The 23272-nt window shown below is 36.6% G+C and overlaps 1 protein-coding gene across 1 annotated transcript in view; it reads right to left on the reverse strand.

The window, feature by feature from the left end:
* Positions 1–19806, reverse strand: part of LOC147599948 (uncharacterized) — a 74181-nt gene extending 54375 nt beyond the window's left edge. The window contains exons 1-2 of the mRNA XM_086753093.1: positions 19752–19806; positions 485–680 (exon numbers count right to left, since the gene is read on the reverse strand). Coding sequence (XP_086609219.1) covers positions 485–680 — 196 coding nt within the window. The 5' untranslated portion in view covers positions 19752–19806. The remainder of the gene's footprint in view (positions 1–484; positions 681–19751) is intronic.
* Positions 19807–23272: the final 3466 nt, after the last annotated feature.

Genomic DNA, 23272 nt, shown 5'->3' on the forward strand with positions numbered 1-23272 from the left:
GGGATGCAGCTCTTAGAAGGATGACTCAAAATGTCTCACTCTTGAGTTGTCTTATACTGCATCCTGAATTTTTATTTTCCTGTAAGATGACAGCATGTGAAGATCTAATGAGTAGGATACCTTTGTATTGCAGAGCACTGATACAACAGCAAATACTCAAGTATGAATTTAAAGAGCAACTAATTATTAGTCCAGTTTGGCCAGCCGTCCCATTTCATTTTCATTTTGTAATAAAAACTATAGCATGAAGTTATGGTATATTTATCAAACAGGAAAAAGAAAAAAAATACTTCTAGTTATACAAATATATACGTACATATATATTAAAAACGTTTCAAAAACATTAATATCTCAGGTATAGATGAAAAATATTGAAATTTAAAAAGTAATTTAACTAGACTGAGAGGGAAAAGGGGGAATTTTGGTGAAGACTAGTAATTCTGGGAGACACAGAAAAAGATTTTATGTCATTCAGATTATTTACCTTTGATTTCATTTCCTGGGTCAAAGTTATTAAAAGATGCAGTAATAACATATGGTGGTACAGATGACTGCGGTTCAGCTTCATAGTTTGGTAACATAGAATCACAATCAATTGAAGTATTTGTCTGTGGGAAACCAAGGATTCCGGGCAAAAATATCCCACAGAACAGAAAAACAAAGCAGGAGTGTCTCGTCATCTGTAGAACAAAAAGACAATAGACTTTATAGTAACTTCTTTTTACTAGTTGCCATGTTTGACAAATACCTGCTTTTCTCCAGGGCAGAAAACAGATCAAGCCTAGAAAGGTGGGCTTTCATTGCATTCACGTATTTTGAAGAAAATAAATTAAAATAAAATACCTGTACACACTAGCAGAACAGTGCAATAAATAACACAAATATTTCTATTTTAAAATACTGAATTATTAATGAAAGTTTACACACTGTGGTTGCGTTACAGCAATCCATTAACAGCCATGTCTGCTGCATTACAGCTTTGGACTAGAAAAGGCTTTAAAGAAATTCCTTGTTGTTGAGCCGGTAGATTCAGCTTAGCTCCTTCGCTATTCAAGAACTAAGATACAATCCTTGGTCTCTCAAACTGCTTTTTGAAGATATAACAATGACTAGCATGCTCTCTTTTGACTGTTTTGCCTACTCCCACTTCCAAGAGACAGCCAAGAAATCTACAGTTATTTAACTTTGAGAACTTGGAGAACTCTTAGAAGTTTTTCAAAATATTTGTTTCTTGAAAGACTTAAAAAAAGACTTCTGCAAAGTCCTTTGAAATGTCTAAACAATTTAAAAATGCCAAATTGTTAGTGCATGTTTCCTATGGGTTAAGAACAAATTATATTTAATACAGAAATTCACAAAAATAATTAAGATGCAGGACTGAAGTCCAGTCTTCAAGCATTGTCAGTGGAAAGAAAATTTATATTTTCTTTATAATGCACCTTTAGTACTGATACTGACAGTAAACTGTTTCCAAGAAAGAAAGGAAACATTTCCCAGCAGTATTCCCAGGTGTTTAATACTAGATTTTCTGGGCCGTGTTCCAAGTCTAAACATTCAACCACAGAACCAAGGCCATTACATCTTATGACTATCTCACTGTTCTAGTTACAAAAATGCTGATACCACTGTTAAGTCACAAGTATTTAATAATGCTATTTTTCATGCCTGTCTGCTACAGGATTGCCTTGTGTGATACAATAGGCTGGAACAGAAAGAATGGAGATATTTACTTGAGATTTTAAAAAGCATTTTAAATACAACGAAAGAGATATGCTCACTTTGTGTCATCTGTGTATCTTAATTTGTGCACAAATGCGTAAGACCATTCAGTTTTGTACGTGCTAATGAAACAAGTAACAGAATCATTTGGAAGGAGGAGGAAAAACTTCAGTACACAATTCCAAACACTCGTGCCCTTAATTTTGACCTTAAACAACTTTTTAAAAAGTCACTGAATCAATAGATAATAAAACAAGTGACTGCGAAGTGTTGAAAGATTTCTTATAGGGTGATGATGAAGGTTTGCACGGTGTCACAACCGGTAAGTGCAGCAATCAGGAAAGCTATATATGCAAGTTATCACGTCTTTAAAGCAGATGAAAACTCTCTCTCCCAAAAGTCTAATGAAAATGTCACTTAAACGGGATCCTGGTAAGCATTGTGTTTTGGTATCAGTATGCTGGGTGCGGTTATCCAATCTCTTCTGACAATTTTGACATGGCCCACCTCTAATTAAATTTTAAGTACAGCATGTAGGTGCTATTATATCAACAGATGTGGTAAACAGTGATTTAACATGAACCAGCCTATGTGTTGTTGAAATCTTTGTCTGACTCATGGAGAGATGGAAAAAAAGAATCTGTTTCTAATTAGATGTTCTATTTCAAAGCACAGAGTCGTTAGCACTGGTTCAGCTGGGATTGGAAAATCATCTCGAGCTGCACTCTGCCACAAAACAAGACCAGCCTGAAACCTCCTCTCCTCTTTTTCTGGCTAGAAGAGAGCCATAAACACAAGCACAAGAAGCTGAAACATAGCTGAGATGCCTTCTCTTTGCATCAGCTCTCTGATTTAACTGTTCAAGAGCTATCCTAAGAGTCTGATCATGCCCTCCTTTGGAACTAGGTTTTAGACGGGGAAGAGAGAGATATTAGCGTCTTAGAAAATTCCAAGTCCAGACTTGAGGGAAGCAGAAAATAATTTCCATGGAACCAAAGTTCCAATACGTATTCAAGGTAATGATGTTATCTTGCATCACAAATTTACCATTTCTCCATGAAAAATGTAAAGAAACTAAAAGTAAATATTTACAAAACAGAAGCACAGGGAATTCTAGCAAATAAATATTATTTGCAAATTTCTACTTGGATATAATTATGAAAAATTAACTGTATCCTCAGTTCCTTCATCTGATGGAAAAATTCTAATTCTTTTTTTACCACAGATACCATCTCTTCTTTCTGTGAGACTATATGGCCCTGATCTTTGCAGTACCTGAGATGCTACCTTGAGAATCCTCTTCCACATTTAGCCTAGTATGACTTCAGGCCAACAGTTAAATCCGTGGGTGCTAGTTAGTTGGCTACTGTGTTCAAAGTCTAGTGGACTCAGGAAGAGATGCTTTGGTGGTTTGCTTATCCAGAGCCCTGGGCAAACTTCTGAATATAGAAAAAACTTGTTTTTAAAGCATTTACATATAGAGCATTTAATTAATATGATAAATATTTTTCTGTAATTTGAAAAACACAGTTCTGGCAAGTCCATGCTGCCAACAGTTTAAGACTCAGTCCTATATACCCCTTTCTAGTCCCATTCTTTACGAATATTTTTCTCCTTTTCTCCTCCTAAATGCTCTTGATGAGCCACAGACTTACTCTTTAGCCTTTGAGAATCAGTATCACCAGTCAGCGTATTCCCTGTCCACCACATCCCCAACTACACACCTTATCGACCGAGTGATGATGTGTGGGCATCCTCCCGTCCCTCTATGGTCAGTGTGGAAGAGCTGCAGCCAGGCAGCGCAGGTGCCCCAGCCAAGATGAGAGAGAGGAGGTGGAAGGCTCGGCCAATCCACAGCAAGGCGGGGAGCCAGCGCGGCCAATCGGGGCCAACCATGCTTCTGCCGTGGAAATTAGGACACCACAGGTGGGACTCTCCTGCCCAGATGGGATGATGACAACACACACACCTCATAGGTGAATCATGCCCCCTCTGACCTTTACCTAGGCATCTGGGATAGGTAACGCTTCTGAAGTTTGATAGCCTAAACTAGTATGTTGACTAAAATCTAATCTTACTAATATTTCATGAGCAGTTCCAGTAAAATATTCTATGCTAGTCTGTTTAATTTGACTTCAGAGTATTCTGCTGCTAGTTTTTCACTTTACTCCTTTCTTACAGTTGAAGAAGACATAGAAAATTCCAATCATCATAACACCACCAAGCATCTTCTCACAGCAAAGAGTTAATGAGGCTATTTTACCTCATGTACCCTGTGGGAAGGATCTGAAGTTATTGCATCTGACCCGCATTAAGGACTAAACAGCTTTGTTGGCTTTTTTTTCCTTCAAAAGCATTTTCACAAGCTCTCCGCTGGGTGAAGTCCAAAAGCTGGATGACATGAGACAGACATTTCTATTTAACCAAGGAATACCAGGAAATCCATGAATCAAAGGCTGTTCATAAGAAACTTCTTCAACTTCTTGATGTTTATGTATTTAAAATGCACTTAAAATTAAAAATGCTGATAGCATTTTAAGAACATTGTCTATTTTTAAGATTTAGCATTTTTAACTAACTGTATTCTCTTTCAGTTAATCACTTTTAGTTAACAAGTAGCATTTTATTTACATTATTCCATTATGAAAGGCATTATTTCCTATCTGCTACTATCCACTGGGGAAGAGATCATAATCTTTCTTCTCTTACTGTACCACCAGACTTACCATTGATACCACTGTTATAATTAGTAATTTTAAAATGCACACTACACACCACAAATGCAATAGCATACTGGCAACACTGTCAAATAAATGACACAGTAAAAGAATGTCAACTGATTGCACTAGAAACACATAAACAAAGAGACGGGGTCTTACAAATGCATATATGCAACACCTCCTTCAGCACCAGCTAGGCGACACTGAGAGGTAACCAGAGGGATCAGAACTATCACTCCAGGCTGCTCTGAGCAGCAATGAGTATGAATATGAATATTTGGTTTGATGAGCAGCTATATAAATGTCAGACAATGAATTGCTGTAATCTCGGTAATACTATAGCTACAAGCAAAGATAAGACAAACAATATGCTTATGTTGCCTATAACACTATTAAAGTACTATACTGAGTAAGTTGGTAAAGACTCAAACCATTAGGTTACAATGTGAGAGTTGTAAACCTGCTGTTACAGCTCTTACACAACATACTGCTTGTGGTTTATTTCAAAGAAACATTATTTCCACTGAATCAAACATGGGACAGTGATTCAGTATTAATTTACCTGTATTCCAGAATTGCCAGTTAAAAAAAAAAAAGTCTTTTGCAGGTCTCCACACTTGAAAGAGCAATCCTGGACCACAAATTAAATATCGACTGAACTAGTGGTGAATTCCTGACTCTGGTGAAACCATGATTGCAAAGTCTGCTGTGTACTGAAACTACTCTACAAGTGCACATCAACCCGACGCTGTATGCATCTGGACTTCCCTGGTGCTTGGAATGCCTTCAATGCATATTCCTGTGGGAATCTTCCACAAGTCAGAGAACATGGGACAGAGGCCAGAGTCCAGGACAATGAAAGGAAGGGGATCCCTTCCTTTGGGCAGTGGGTGGAAATTTTAAAGGGTACATGGTGGACAAAGAGGAGGCCATCTACCCACCTAAGCAAAAGAGTATCTTCTTGAATAGAGGACTGCAAACCTTGGCAGAGTTTTCTAGAAATACTTTATTTCTACTAAAGGCTGTTTACACTACATCAGAGGAAGCAGTCTGTTTTCTTTTTCCTCACTGACATTAGGATGTCCAACTGCCCCTCATGACCCTTAACAGCCTTCAGCTTGCTCTCTACAACTTCTGAGCCAAAGATTATTTTTGAGCTTGTAACTTACATTGCAACTGGAAATGGTAGAAAGCATAACAAAGCTTCAGCTAATGTCAACATACATACATAAATAAGGTAAAAGATGTGAGGGTTATTTTTGTCAGGGACTGGTATCATTATCAAACTGCTTTGATGTCTCCAGTACGCACCACTGAGTCTTGGACTTTGCAAGAGAATTTACAAACTAATTGCTTGGATACCTCATGTGTTCTGGGAGACAATGAATGATAAAACAGTAACCACTCTAAAATTATTTTTGAGAAAATGTGCATAAAAAGTGGTTGTATGGATACGAAGAGGTGAGATTATAATGAAATACATCTTTTGTTGAGACCTCCAAACTGACTCTGTTTCACAATAAAAGTGAATGGGACGGGACAGAAAGAAAATGTTTCTTCCAAACACTATTTTCCACCATTCTGACAAAGAAAACTATTATTACTGAACATCCTTGCCTCCTTTTAAGTGTCAGCTGTCTTCCCAAGCTCTCCCTGTCCTTTTCTTTGTTTTCTCCTTGCTCAAAAGGGAAGGCCAAGACAAATTCTTATAAATGTTTAAAATAAAATTTGCCTTCCTGAGTCAAAGGAAATTTCTGCAATATCCTCTGTCTCATCTCCAAATGAAAGTGGTTTGCTCCATGTACAGTATTAGTGCTATTAGGAGGATGTTATCATTGTTGCAATCCTCGAGCATACTTTCTGTAGCTCATTTTGAAACATATTCTATAGTCTGAATTTAGTGTTGCGGATTCTTAATAAGCTATATGTGAATTGTATGATAATGATTACATAAAGAGCTATATTTATTTACTTTTCCTTCAAAACCAGTATTTTTTCTGCCTTATACAACTGTGTCAATATTTATGTCCTATTTCCAAGCCCTTTAAGTATTGCTACATTTTTTTTATTATAAGGGAACATTATACTTCCTACGTTCAATAATTATATGATCTTCTTAAAAATACACCAACAGATCATGGAGTAGAGTTACTCAGTGCTCAAAATAGCTCTAGCTATAACTAAGTATAGTGTTGTTCTTCAGAAAAAGATTATTACATTAAAATACTGCATTGTAAGAGCCAACTAAAATTTACATAGTGTATTTTGCACTCTTATGGAAATACAGGAAACGTACTCTTGAAAAATGTGTAACTATCTGATAATTCAGTAAACCAACCCTAACTATTCTATGATTCTATATATTTTTCTAGGAAAAAAAAAAAAAGAAAATTATCCTTTCTTACATATTAAAAATTTCCAACTCCTTGTTGTCTTTAATTTCTTGTCTTTGCTCATGTTAGTGCTTTTCTTTTCTGATTTAAACCCCGCCAACATTAATGTAGGTCTGGTACTCTATAAATAACATAATGTTCCACACCCTGAAAGTCCTAGTCATATGATGTCACTGGGAGCCTTACATGAGAATTAGTGAGCAAAAAAAAAAAAAGGTGTGTGACTTGAATACAAAAGAGTAGAAAGGGAGTGATCAAGTGGATTACCTTCTACTGAACTTTTTTGCCACAGTAGAGATGAGGGCAAAAAAGACTGTGTGTCGCTTATTGATGCCATACACTTACGTGCTGCTCAGGAGAAACACCTGACATGAACAGCACATACAACAGCAATGATATGTGAACATTGCGTCATCTTATCTCATGCATTGTGCAAGCTACCAAACAGTATTGTCCCTATATGCTTCTAAGGTGAGTGCTTGGGTGTGACTGCAAATGTATGCAATACTTCATATAAGCCACAGCGACTGCCATTTGTTAGGGATTTACCAAACTCCATATTCAGATTTAAGTAAATGTAAAAATCTGTTCACAGAATGGAAGACATTACAGAAGAGGGATCCCGTTACTAAGGTATGCAGTCCAAAAGAAAACTGGAGCCTTAATATTAACAATCAAAATCCGTTGTTTTCACAGTCAGAGAGAAGCTAAATGTTCTCTCTTATAAGTATCACGCACGGGTATATTCTGTTTGTAAGTAATTTGTATCTATGGACCCAGAATACTCCAAGCATACTTGAAATACGTTTACCTGCAATTTGTAATTCCCTGTGGCCTAGAGGATTCACCTGTTCAGTGGAGCTAATGCAATGCTTATACATGCCGGTGTGGGACACTCATGAGTGAGCAGCTAAGGTTCAGTAATAAAAGTTTAGCTTTAGAGCTTCTACCAATCTGACAGTAATGGGTCAAAAATATTGTAGCTACATGATACAAAACACTGACTGGTATAAACTCACTTTGCTTATGCACTCTCATTCATTCAAAAATTTTGGCTGGTTAGGCTAACTGAGTTTTGGCTAATTTGAGAAAAATGTTGTTGCATGTCCATAACTGATACCCATTAAATCTGCACTACTATGTGATCAGACAACACACAGATCTTACGTTAATAAGCATAGAGCTGCAGCTTACAACAGTTTCTTTCAATTTCCTGGGCCACGAGGGAGATTCTCACACTAGTGAACATTCCTTTGGACTTCAAAATCAACTTAAACACTTGGGATCCTCTTCTTTGAAACTATAACTAAAGGACGTTTGTTACTTATCTTTATGTCAATCTATACAGGAACTTCCTAGGTAAGATAATGTGATAGTAGCTTTGGAGAGTCTCAAGTTCATCAGTCATAGATGCCAAAAAGCAGCCATCACAGAAAGAGGCATACTTTTTTGATAGGCAGAGAGGTTGTCTAATTTTACCTAACAACATGTGCACAACTGCTTGAATACAAGAGCATAAAGGAAGCAGAAGAAAAAGAGAAGGTATGATGGGCTCATGCAGTTTCTGACAATATCAGATTCCCAAGCAATAGCCAGTTAATAATATATTCTCCAGGACATGATCAACAAGACATTTGATATTGTACAGGTTTCCAGCAATAAATAACCACGCTTCCACTGCATTTTTTCTATTTGTCTCTGAACACACCTTGAAAACAGTAATGAAGTAATCCCCACAGTTCCTTATGAAGCAGGGAAGTGTTATTATTTGTATCTAAATCCACAGATGAGGAAACCAAGTCACAGAGGGATTAAGTGACTCGGCCAAGGTCATACAGAAAGTCTGCTGCCACTCATGGTATGCGTCAGTCTTTGTCAGCACTCAGTGACACTCCCTGAAAAGTTCACTCAACCCCTTTCTCTGCGTATGCCAGCATCTTTAAGATTTCATAAGTATCCTCTTCCACAGTAACCCTGGCTGAAAGAAGAAACTTCATCAGCCCAGGTCAGACGCAGGCTGAGCATGATCCCCAGTTAATGGCTTTACTGCTGTTTTATTTAGGACTCCTGGTCATCGCCAGGATTCTACTTTATTTTTGCCTCTGACAGGAATTCCTCCTAATGGACTCCTCTAATTTAAAACTTTGCAGCTGGACAGGATAATATTGCACACATAGACCATACAATAAATACATGCAGTAATTATTTTCAAAGATACATACGTGTTTCTCTCAGAACACACACAGGACACAAACCTCCTAATTTGTACTCCTGCACTTAAAAACTCCTACACAATACAAATCCGCTTAAAGTTTCATACAATTCATGTCATACTATGTGTGTATATATACACATACAGACAAACCACAAACAGCGTAATACCTCCTGTATAGACACTGTTATACTACAGATGGAAATGTCTAAGTAGATAACCCTTACAGTAAAAAAATTGCAAAAATAATCTTAAAAAACACACATGCTAAAGTATTTCAATTTTACAGTATCTTTACAATAATAATCTCTGATATATTTTATGTATAAGCATTTATGTAATTTCATTATGTGTGTGTGTATAAGAATAGTTAGTGTACTTAGTTCATGCGATGTCTAAGCTGAAAAAGTTAAGTGCTGATCATAATTTCCCTTTCTCCTTGCTGGTAAAGCAGAAACTTGAGCTTTGTCTTAGATTTTCACTTGCCCGTACTCTGTCTTGAGTTATGAAATTTCTTCATATCCTCCTCACCTTAATTTTTCTGTTCCTGAATTTGAACAAACACCCTGAATCTTTTATTTCAAAACTCTACTTTGTGCATGTAACAATGGAATTTTTTTTTTACTGTTCAATAGTTTGTAAATTATACACTTCAAAATTTCAAAAGACCTTGATAGCAGAAATACCTTTTGTGATTTAATTTATTTTTAACTTACATTATGTTAATTTGTATTTCATATGCAGATTAGGAAAGAGTCTTTCCACTCTATGCTGGTCTTTTTGGAAGATTAACATGGCAGACAATAAATAGAGCAACGAACTCTGTGAAGTAAAAAGCTGAGGTCAGTAACAAATAGTCAATGTGAATTTGGGGGAATTGTGGTTAAGCCATAAGAAGAAATTAGCTGTGTTGGATGGGGAAAGAGAGAAACATTACTCTTATCTGTGTTAAACTATAGATTGAGAAACTGGACACAGCCCATGAATTAGCAATTAAATACAGGCCTCCTCATACACAGCAAAGGAATTACCATGGATACATATACGGGCCACAGAACTCATCTATGCCTTTTTCACAGACTCGAGAAGAGATAACACTGCTATCAGCCCCAGTGACCCACACAGCGAAGACTACATTTTGCTCAGTTTAAACAGAAATGCTGGCATTCAGCCACAGCCAAATCAAGAAGCCCAAGAATAAGTCAGTATGTTCAAGACTCAAGACCAGATTAAAGCTGTTTCTTCTGTGCTGGTCATACTAGATTTCCGGTGCTGCATCAAACTGCTGAAATTCCCCTTTCCTTCCCTCACCTTCTTCAAAATCAGGTCTAGGATTCTTGCATTCTTCATAACCTATCTCTACTTAAAAGCAATCCTATACCAGTAATAGCTCAGTTCCTCCATTATATTAGTAGAAAATAAACAGAGCCACTCTTGGTTTTTTTTTTTCTTACACTGATTCAGTAATCCACCTTTTCAGTTCATGCATTAGTAGTGCTGCTCTATAACCAGGCGTAACTTTTCTTTGGGACAGAAAGAGTCCTTTTGTAAACAAAAGAACCGGCATGCAAGCTGGGGGAGCTGCTATCTGTTCCTTGCTCTGTCACAAATTTCCTGTGTGACTCTAGCAAGTCACTAATCTCTATATGCCTCATCTAGAAAATGGGATAATTATATTTAACTATTTCATTGGGAGGCTTAATGGTTGTGAAATGTGCTGAGCTCTTTGGATAGAAGGAAGCTTCTGTCAGAGTAAGAGTAATAGCATGATTATGTTTGCTGGGAAGGTTTTAGGAGAGTCACTTTGTAACATCAATATCACTACATAGACAAGTCTGGCTAATCAAGTGAGTCACTTGCCAAGAAATTTGTGTTTTACTTCACTTGCGGTATCTATTCATACTGTCTGGACCCCAAAGTCAAGAGGAATTGTTAACACCCTGTAAATCTGTGGAAAGAGATACCTTATCTAGAGAATGACACATGCTTTCTCTAGTCTTAGAATCTAATTGCAAGCACTAGCCTACAAAAGGTTTAGAAACATGTCTATGGGCTTTGAAATCTGCTACAGACTAGTACATCCCACTGTATGACAGATCAGAGTCATAGATAGCACAGATATTAGCTCCTTGTTGATTTTTCCCTCTGATATTCTAAAAGAAAATGGGTCTTGAACTAATGTATCTGGCATTCACATACTCTTATTCGAGAACATAGCTTCGGATTCTAAATGAATTTGTGAAAAATGATCTAATTCATTCAGTCAGTGCGAACCACAGATGTTTAGAATAGCTTAAAAAAACATATAACCTTTTTTGAAACTTCTCTACGGATGTAGATACCTAATGTTAGACACATATACTCAGCAGTTCTAACTTCCCAAAGCCTCACCTCTCTCCAGTGTCCCATTCTCTCCCTCCTTCTCATCAATATTTCCTGTGTTTGATTTTTTTTAGGTTTATATCCCTTTAACTGAGAAGAGAGCATGACATCAAATACTCTCCTATGCTGCTTTTGGCCAGCATAACATGAAAAATGTTGTGACTATCTCCTACAGCCTCAAACTCATGCTGACAAAATGACTAGTAACTTAATTTTGGGCAACAACTTGAAGCTCATGCTTCTGCTTCCACCACAGCAATCCTCATTTCAATTATGATAAGGGATTAATATTGGTCACCTAAATCCTCTGTGATGTGTTAATGTTGGTACAACATCAATGAACGTGTGCTGTTTTCTCTTCAAATTAAAAGGTCACCTAAAGTAAATATACCTGTTTACATACACTGTTTGTAAATACCTAATACTCCACTACTGATACCTTAAAAAATTAGTGATATTCATAGCCAGTACCTTGACTATAGGAAAAAAACAAGCCACTTTCTTACTTGAAAAAGGAACTTAATCAAGCATTCACTTTCAGCAAATACATGTTACTAAATAACAAGGAATTAGGACAGCTTATATAAGAGAGAAAATAGTATATAAGAGACAGAGAAAGCTATGCTTGTATCCCTGTCTACAGAACACGTTCTCAAAAGGTAAGGTATGGCTTTCTTGAGATTACTAGGAATGTTATTACAATCATAGCAGAAATAAAGTCTTCTAATGGTAGTGGCACTAGAAACTTTAGCATTGATCCTATCTAATAATTTCAATTCACAATGCTTTCGAAATTTAACTGAATTTTCTCTAGGAAACATTGTCCACAGGAGATCTGTCTTTCAGAAAAAAATATGAGAGAGATCTTGGGATAAACATGAAGTTCACATATTATTCTGTCAAACACAGGGCAGCTAGCTAGCTAACCAGTTTTTAAGATTTCACTACACCATTTTGCAATCTCTCCACAGCAGCACAGCTGAATAAGGATCCTCTCACACCTAAGTCACATTTCATGGTTTCATATTTTAATGATCAGGACATTCCACAACATCACACTAGTGCCCATTTCACTGCTGTCTCGTTGGAAAGTGAGCAATTCTGAGTGGAGCCAAAAGACATAAGTAGATTTGTAGGTAGCTGCACTTTGGAGTTCCATCACCAAATGATTTGATTCATGTCAACTCACGTAAAACAAAAGACCAGCTATAAGTGGTCAGAACTCATATAGTAGATTAGTGGGTTAAATATTAATTCTACAACCAGCACCTTGGCAAACACACATGAGATAACTAGTTGAAATCCCAAAAAGAAGAAAAAATTACCATTTACTATAGCAATTTTCAAGAATTCAATCACAAATGAATGTTGAAATAGGAACCTGTAACACAGGACCGCTCTGGTTGTTTCTGTTTCTGCTAGTAGCAGTACATTAAGTACATGACAAATTATTAATTATTATGTGAAGGTTACAAATCTGATGCAGAAGCACCTGAATGGACTGCTACTCTCCTCTTACTGTTTTCTGCCTGTTTCTGTACTCCGGTGAGCCTTTGTGACAAGGACAATTTTAATATATATGTTTTCTAAAGTGCTCAATACAGGCTTTTGCAAGACACACCATAGCAGATATACTACAGGAGACAGCATTAAACCTCTGAAAAACTCCTGGATTAACTTTACTCCAAATTTTAAAACAAGAAGGATTCAACTGTTTGCAGATTGCTGTAAAATAGATACGCTATGACAAGGCCTAGCCAACACCTAAAGCTGATCATCCATTAAGGATGGGGATTTTCTAATACGTGTTTATACTCCAGAAGCTGTGGTTCTAAAATTAAATGAGGTCACGTAAATTGCAAATATTCACTTTCAGCAAAAGGAATGCAGTAACTACACTGTATAAACTGACATCACTGACAAGTCTACACTTGCTTATAACAACACAGAGGTTTACAACTGAGAATGAGCCCTACTTTCAACTCAGAAGGCAATGTCTGCCAGCAGGACCTAACACTCAGTGGAGAAAAACGTAAGCTTGGCATGACTAAGGTAGGTATTAGAAGTTGTACAGCTAGGAGTGGATAAACTGGAACAGGCAAGGCTGGGACTATTAAAATTTGGCCTAGTTCTTCTACTGAAATGCTCACTGAAGGACTGTACAGGGACAAAGTACCATACAGTTGGTATGTAAAAAATAGTAAAAATAAACCACTCCCCAAAAAAAAGTGTTAAGGAGAAGAATGTGTATGACAAGTTCATGCAAAAAAAATTAGGAAAATGTGAAGAGGCACTTAAAACACTAAAGGAAGAAATTACAGATTACTTATTTTCCCTTGAATCTTGCTCTTGATATGTATTTGCCTATACGGGTGGTAAAAAAGGATATAACATTGTATAGTATGCCCAGCTCATTCTCAAACTCCCCAGTAGATTCTCCTTCCATCTAACTTGACCCGTGTGAAATTATAAAGAACATACCACACCATGCAGCTTCAGAAACTACTGTGCCAAGACTGCAGAGCTCTTAAATTGTACAAACTGTTGTGCCTTGCTAAGAAGGTAGGAGCTTATAATGGCCGAAGTAATAGAAGTAAAAGAGGAGAAAGGAAATCAGAGAAGTAAGCCCTCCACTAGACTGAGTCCTCAAAGCAAGAATTGTAAACAGTATAGAATTTCCAGTTTAATCTTTTCAAAGCTTCAGGCCTGAGTGACCCTAAAGTAGCTCTAAAGGACTCAGAAGAAAACTAAGTGCTACCTTCAAACACAGCTCTTTCCCATTCAACTTTTGGTGAGAGCAATGAGTAGGTCTTTGAACGTCAGAAGCTGTTTGTTTTGTCCCCATATAAACTCCCCCATACAGACAGTTACAAGAGCAAGTCATAGCTAACCAACAAAACGATCAATGGCCTAGCTACTCGCTGAATGAAATTTGCTCCTTTTTCCTCTATCAATATTAAATGTTTAATGGGTAACTTCAGGAAGTTTATAATTTGAAGAGTATAAAAATTAATTATAATTTGCCTTTGTAATTTATGGTGTTAAAAAGTTTAGAGTAGAAAAATTAGCTTTCTGTATAATTCATATATATAATAAACCTCAAATTGTCATGTTTATGTGGTTAGCTGCAAGGTACCTAAAGTTTTATACATTTATAATTTATACTTTGAAAGTGTTTAAGTGTCTTTTAATTGTAGAGGAACACTTTGTGGGAAGGGTGCAACCCAAATTTCAAGGGCTAACACTGACCTGTGTGGTGATGACTTGGAGCCCTAGGGAACTGAGATGTCCCTTAAATTACTATGATGCTGGCTGAGACACATCACAAAATTTTCTAGCCTCTTGGTTAATGGTAGCCTTGATTCTCATTTCCTCACTACAGAAACACAAGCTAGTTATGATAGATATGGTCCTCAGTATGCCATGGAAGCTTTATGCAAACAAAGTGGAAAGTAGGAAAAAAATTAGTAGAAAATCTGGGCAAAGCCATTTGGAGGCATACAACTGATAGGCTTTTGCCAAAAAAAAAACAAACAAAAAACCCAAATAAATTTTTATTTAAACAACACAGTATTGCCAACTCTCATGATTCAATAATGACTTTCTTTAGGGCCAGAAGTGATTGCACAAGAATATCAGATTCCCTTTTTTCACTCTGGTTATGACAAAAAGAAAAAAAAAAATCACCTTATTTTAAATACTGAGAATAGTGATTATTTTTCAAACCTCATAGCTTTGTATGGTTGAATTTGTAATCCTGGACCTAATCTCAGTGCTTTTGCTTTTCTAGCTAAAGGGAAGACTCTTCCACTATAGAACTCCCTTAATACCAAAAATGAGATTGAACCAAAATGTAATTATTCTTTTGTCTTTGGCTTAGGATGTTAGCCATGATATGGCTATTGATTGCAATGCTGCTTGCAGAAATGACAAACTGGGCTTCTCAGAAGTGGTAGAGGGAGACCTTTCACACCATTAAATAACAATTTCTTAAACTGCTAATATCTTTAAGAAATTATAATAATAGTAAATTAGAGCAGTATTTTCCACTTACAGCTAAAACAGAAAGCATATGTTCGAATGTCTTCAAGACACAATCTTCTAAGTAGGCTCTTAATTTAATCAAAGCTTTTTTGACTCTCTTCCTGTATATCAGAAATCTTGTGAAATAAAGCTTTTCAAACTTTTGGGTAATATAAGACCTAGATACTCTATGAAGGCTGCAGCATTGCTAAGCTAGACATTTTTCACTAGGGTGAAAAGTTTGGAACACGGTGCAACCATGAGTTTATTATTGCAACGTAGGAGCAGGTTTAATCTTCACAGTCATAAAGAAATACTGGTTCAGGACAACCCTGAATTTCTATCTAAGCAAATAGGAATGGTGGATAACAATTGAGATAGTCTCCAAAATCAGAAAAAGAGAAAAAATATGGGAGACAGATGAAAGTCACATCTATGTAAGTCTCAGTCTCCAGTATTTAACAACCACAGCAACCCAGAAACTATAATAGAAAGTGTAGCATTAGTGGCACTCTGATTCCAACTATTTTGAGAGAGAATGAAGAAAGAGCAGGGAGGGATTTGTGAGGGAGCTGAGGGAGTGATCTTTGTTTCACCATATCCTGTTTTGAACAGTTTCATTAGGCTTACCCTACAATTAATTTTAGGAACAGATCCTGCAGCACCCTAAGGATATCTACTCTTTCCTGGCTCTGTGCTCCAGAAGCTCACACTGAACTGATGATACTTCTAGACCATAAACTTTTTCCAAGCTCATCAACGGTCAATAAAGCAAATTATTTGCTGCATTCCAAAGTTGCAGATGATAGCATTAGTCTTGAACTGGATTGTTGGGAAGTTGGTAACACACCTTAGTAACCTGAGCTACTTCCTGCTTCCTACCTACAGTTTATTGATATTATTTCAGCGCTAAAAATGAGAAAAATGGAAACCTTTCAATAAATTGTTTGCTTGACTCACAGAAAGTCAGTGGATCCTACAAAACTGAAGTGCTAATGAAGAATTAAAATTAAAAGCATAGCATATACTATATGAGAACCTAGTGTACTTTTAGTTAACAAGACTAAAAACCATAAACTAACTGTACAGCACATTCAGTATATTGGAAAGACAAGAGGCAAATGTAAAAGTACAAAATCTACAGTTATTTCCTAGAATATGTTTTCCTAAAAAAAAAAAAACAAAAAACACTTCTAAAAAATAATAAAAGGTTGAATTGAATGTGAGAGAAAATGTTATCATTAACAGAGCTGAAGTTTTAAGTAGCTGTTTTTTTCTGGTACTGAATAAAACTATGTCCCTAAAAATGCAGCTTGGGAACTAGTAACAGCAATGTCACTGACGGTACCAGCAACGGTAATTATCCTCTCCACTTACAAGTATATAAAAATTATACCTAGTGTTATGAAAATAGAAGGGTGTCTGCTTCAATCTATCTGCTAATTTAGATGAAGGACCCTTTTATGCTCAGAAATAATGCGACAGGAGAGGTGTGGATACACTTATATATGCAGACACGACTATTTATTTATATGGCCTGGGAAGCAAGAAGTTAGGTGTGACAAGCTTGAGCAATGCCTATTATCACTTCTGCAGATAGCTTGCTACACTGAAATCAGTCCTGTGATAGTTATTCCCAAGGGCTTGAACGGGTGGCATTGCATCATAACTCCATTTTCAACTTGATACCCAAACCATTTTTCCAGTTCCAAAAGCAGATTCATCCTAAAGCACTTGACAGTTGTATGGTGACAGGAAATGTACTTTAAGAAAATGATGGGGATGAACGCAAGTGACATGGGAAGAGGCAGGTGGCACTGAGCAGTGGCCCTGCACATGGTAAGCTTGTTCTGTATTGATAAATTACGAGAAGTCTGATGCATACCAATATCTGAAGGTGGTTAGATTGGTAACTGAAAATTCCAGTAATTGTTTCATCTCCATTTATTCATCTTTTTTGAAGCAGCAGAAGAAAAAACTTGCTGGGTAGCTCAACTAATTAATTTCTGCAGATGAAGATTTCTCAATGACTTGGAACTACAGCTATTTCTTGGACATGAGCTACTTTAATCTTTTAGGCATGAGTACATCTCAGCACAGCTGAGATTCACTATTGCTGACAGTCAATACTTTCCTTATATCCTCAGCTTGTGAGCTACTTCTAGACTACCCAAAGGAACATCACTATGCAAAAAAATCATATAATAACACTAACCTGATGTATTTTTAAAACCAATGTATAAAATGGTCAGTCAGGAAATAAAATTTCTATCTGTATCTTCACTAAACTTTCATAAGACAAACATAACTCAAACATACAGACCTCTTTTTATTTACAGTAATTACTATTGGATTATTTCTAGAATTTTCAATGTTCAGAAATATGTATAAGATTACAGGATCTGACTTAACATTTTAAAAGATGACCATCAAAATGATCATCTGTATGACAGTGCAGATCTTATCATAGAAATGCAGCAACTCGAACCACAGAGGAAACAATAACTGAAGAAAATGTTTTTGTTATGGCCTTCTTTCTCAGAGAAGCATTCCGTTTTCATCACAGTAACAATGACTTTTTAGAAAAGATATAGAAACAAAATAAAAATTACAATAGAGTAGTCCAAGAAAAACAGCATCCAGAAAACATCTGCTCACACATTAGAGATTTTGGGAACAATGCTATCATTGTTACCTGGTTACTTCTGATAATTTTATGTTAGCTTCATAGTTTTAAAATAAACAATCACCAGTAGAATCTTTAGCCTTATAAATCAAGGAGATTCGTAAAGGTGTACCTACTCCTAAAAGCATCAGTAGCTTAACTTGAGCTTAATTAAATAAGAATTTAGTAAAGAGCTATTGATAATTGCAGTAGAAAGCATGTGAATGTGATCACCTAAAAAGACACTACTTTCCTCTCCTGTCCCAAGAAGTTCTGAAGAATTTACCTGGAAATTGGAAAAAAATCTCACTTACGACCTAGTTGGACCGCCTCGGATTGGATGAAGGAAATATGTTTTGTAAATTCAATTGTAGATTAAAAAGTTCAAATATCAAAGACTGAGCAAAAACATTTTTATAAGTTTGTCCAACAAACCAAATAAATGTGTCACTGTCAAGTAACACTTCTGACAAAAATTTAATGAGGAGATTTTAATGATCCAAGATGGAATCTGAGAATGTGAACTGTAATCCGGAACAGACAACTGATTAGGACAGCTGGATCTCAGACTCAGGCAGTCCTCCTGATTCTAAGCAAAGTCCGGCTGCACCTGTATTAATGCTATAGTTCAGACCAGGAGTACACTTTCACATCACTTCTGAAGCAGATGAGATAGCTTTTATATCATATTGAGAATAAACTTTCGAAGTGTAAGTTAAATAAATTTTTGGTGGTAATGTATTTTCAGATTCTGTGTAAGCGTAAATGACTTTTCAAATATTTTAGAGTCCTCAAGTTGCTTCATTTATTGGTCTAAAATAGCCTGACTTTGGTGATAGGCACAAAGCAAAAGATTCCTCTCATGTTTCTTTGCAGAAGGTTATTGATGAGCTACAGGGAGTGGGTAACATGGAGATGCTGTGTTTATCTATTGGGCTAAATTCTTACTAGACTGGCTGACTTAAAGAGGTTCTAATTTCACTGGATAATGAATTAACATTTTGAAGCACTTGGACGCTTTATATTTGTAAAAATAAAAAGATATCTATTAAACAAATAAAAAGTGATGCTTGCAATCAGAGGTACTGAGCTTACTGGAGCAAGAGTTATGACTGCTTATGTCATCACACTCAACACAAGAACATGGTGTTGGGGCTTCTAGATATTGCCTTAATACAAATACATTAATATCCAGTTATTGACTTCGAAGGCACAAGAGAACCTCAAAAAGAAACAGTTTAACTATGGCTTTTCTCAGAAGAATCAGTTGATTTTTATTGTTTAATATTCAGAGGTCTCCTCCAGATGGGCTAGGACTAGGATGTGTGTCTTGGCACTCAGGACTTGCCAGTCAATCAGAGTCTAGAGAGTTTCAAAGGTATTCCCTGACTGTTTCTCAAGCCCTTCCTTTCATTCTGCGTAGCAGTGAGAAATCACTGCAGGATGTGTTCTCATGAGGCTATGTCACAAGGGTTGCACTGAGTTTTCACTTTCAAAGGCAGAACCAGGTGAAGTCCCACTCCTGCAGCAGCTAACACTATAAGGAATACCCAGGTAACAATTTCTGTTCAGTATTCTTAACATTTATTTACGGACAATTTGAAATCTCTCTACTATAAGGAAAAAAAACAACTTACCTTCTATGGATCTAGTTCCTCAGAGCTGAAACAGTCTTCCATTTTGTTTTAAAATAATAAGTAAGTCTGGAATCATATCTGAAATAAATTAAAAATTAAACTGAGAAATGCACAACAATTTAACTCTAGCACAGATTCATTTTGCTTAGAAACTCCTGTAGTGCACTCTATCCTAGGATACGATGACGTTCTTTATTTACCTAATGTACCTAGTGCATAGTAAATACAAACATATTTAATGCACCTAATACTCTATTTCTGTGGGGTTTTTTTATTCCCTTGGCAATAGTTAGAAATGTAATTTATTTAGTACAGCTATGTTTTCAGGCACACCTATACTCATTAGTCTGCAACTGTTTGATTGGGATAGAGTCCATTAATGCCTACCAGTATCATCCCCAGAATGCCCACCAATTCATCCTCAGATCAAAAGCATCTGGCTTCTGTTTGTAATTCCTGTTGCATGGCAATAGACAGAAGTGCAGTAATGGATAAAATTTGCCATGCATAAAGCCTCAGAACAGCTAATATATCATACATCCTTTGGTACTGCAAGTAGCTATAGAGCCTGATTTGCAAAGACTGCTTGTTACAGATAGCATGATATCAAAGGACCTAGAGGCTGAAGACAAAACATTTCTACTAGGCCTCTTAACCTTTCTTTTTCGACCTTTATTATTTTTTTCTTCATTCTTAATCACTCTCCCGGAACATCATGACTCCTCCATCAGACAGAACACAGTCTTCCTGTGTTAGTTGTGGCTTATACCAACTTCTGAGCTTGCAAAGTCAATTTATAAACCTTCACATCCTTCTGGCAAAGCTTCCAATCCTGAGGCTTGATTAATAAATCAGGCCTTGGAACATCCAAAATTCTCAATCCTATAGATGAAGCCAGAGATGACATAATTTTTACTAGACTACGGAATCTTTGTTTTCTCAAGTACTCGACTGTCAGGTACTTTGGTCTCCCACGTAGTATTCAAGTCACGGCAAAATGAGTGACATATCAACAATTTCCTAGATGAAGTAATAACATAGGAATACACACAAATCCCAGTATTTTGAGGAGGAGAATCTGTTTTGGAAGACAGTGGGAATGGAATATACAAAGAAGTTTAGTTCCTATCATTGTCTCATTATCAGGTAACCCTAAGTTTAAGGGGCACACAGAGACCTGAGTACAGAAGGAAATGCAGAAAGGAACTGAAGACAGTATAGTAATAGAGAGGTCCAAACAGGTGAGGGGTAGGCATGTTAAGAGAGCTTGTTTACAGGGAAGCATGACTCATAGGGTACCTTTCTGTGAAATGGAAGAGAGGAGCTCCTGCTGTGTATGGAAGCCATTCAGTTTACAAGACCAGGAAGCGCATAGGCTCTATACATTGGATAAATAGAGCTGCCCTCAAGATAACACATTTTCCTGAAATAAACAAACAAACCACTTCACACTAGTAGTATTCCTTTCCATATACTAGTCATGAAAATGCTTTGAACTCAGAGTTTACTTAATTACAAACACCTAGCTAGTTAACTAAGGCAAAGATCATCTCTTTTTGAAGTGGTCACTCTTGGCCTTCCATCTAATTGTCCCCTTGTCTCTTGCTATTAGTCATGATGTTAAGCCTAAATGTAAGATTATCACCTTTTGGAGGCAGAGGCCAAGTATTATGTCTTTGAAGCACAATGAGTCCTAATTAGGTGTAATCAATAATAATTATAGTTATGTAATGGAAAATAGGAAGGCAAGGAAAAGGAAATGGCTGAGATCATCATAATTACTTTGTATTAGAACTGATAGGGAAAACTGGTGTGAGAAGCTGGCCACTCGAGGAAACAGATACCTATTTATTTGGGTTTTCCTTAGAGTTGAAATAGCTAAGTTAAAGCCTACTGTGTGTCACACTAAACAGGATTTATAACTTAAACATTAACAACCTCTGGAAGTGAAGCTATACTTTCTTTCTACTTGAAGTACCTGTATTTCTGAGGGTTTTGCTGTGGTAATATCTTTGGAATGCAGCAATTACCACCTACATGGCAAATTCGAAGTGTTGCATTCCTCTGCTAGTAATCCACTCCTCCATTTAGCCAGAGGACAGGGAGGAGAAGGAGGTGACTCTAATGGAGAGACCAGTCAGAGACACAGAGTACCCTACTAGAAGGGCAAATAAGCAGTAGGTGTTAACCTCACAATGTAAGATTTAAAAGCCCTCCACATGGAGTGTAAAAGCTCTGTATCCTCATGAGATACAAGATAATTTGGACAAAAACAGAAATTGAGCCCCACACTTCTGATCTAATGCTTTATGTTCCTATGGAGCACTGAATTCCGGCATTCCCAGAAACATTGCTCAATGCTATCTTGCTAAAAGATTGTTTTTTTATTTTTTCTGACAGGCTCACAGTTAAATGCTACACATTCAAATGCTAACTTCACGCTACAAGTATGTTTTGCTTTCCAGTAAAGAAGCAGTTATGCTAAATCTGTGTAATGGTATGAACATATATACATATAAACAATACAAATAAATAAATAAATATTGACATGTATCAGCATAATATTGTCATTTCAGGACTCAAGTTTTACAAGTAATGTTTTATCTCCCACATAGTTGTGGATAAAAGTCAGAGTTTCAGAATGGATGTGTATTTTAAAGGAAGGGAAAGTAGTGCTGCACAGACATTTGAAGAACCACTGTGTCATTCAAGATGGGAGAGCAGCAAAAACTTCATGCATACTAGTGTTCCTCCTAGTTCAGCTAATAAAAAAAAAAAAAAAACCCACAAACAAACCCTGTCAGTCACGTGGAAAATGTTGGTTTTTTTTTTTTCAGCCTCTACATGAGTTCTTTTCCCTTGAGATTTCAATATAAAAAAGTCTCTATTTTTCAAAAGTGAAAACCAGATGACAACTGAAATAAGTTTGGAAATGTATCCATGGTTACAATTAGTTTCTCAAGCTGCTCTTCCCTTTTGCGGTCCAGAACTCCTCATCAGACTACTATTACATTTTGGTATAATATCACTAGAGCCCTATGACTGCGACACCTGCTAGGGCATACTATGCAGTTGGGGAAATAAAAAAATAGAATATAAAGTACTTAGAAGTACAAATCTCACCAGGCACTTGGCAGTATTTCCAAATCAAACCACATTTCGACCTCCACCGTCTCCTCCTCCTCCGTTTTCCAGGATCTGGAAATATAGTCCACGGACAGCTGTGACCAACAAAGGCACTCTTCAATTCCTACATTCATTAACATCATGGTAACAGACTACAGAATACCTTTGTTGTGCAGCCTCAGCCCATACATTAACAGACACTCCATGAAAACTTGAGAATACTCTTCTTGTTGTTCATTTTACTGACTTTTTCTTCAGTCTCACACATGGATTACTTTATTCCAGACTGAATGGTCTGCTTCCTGTTGAACAAAACAATATTTTTTTTATTTGCTTACAGTATAAGTAAAACTAGAAATAAACCCCTAAATTAACTTCTACTCATATTAAAGAAA

Source organism: Chlamydotis macqueenii, chromosome 8 (genome assembly GCF_036417535.1).
Source record: "Chlamydotis macqueenii isolate bChlMac1 chromosome 8, bChlMac1.mat, whole genome shotgun sequence".
NCBI classification, from domain to species: Eukaryota; Metazoa; Chordata; class Aves; order Otidiformes; family Otididae; genus Chlamydotis; species Chlamydotis macqueenii.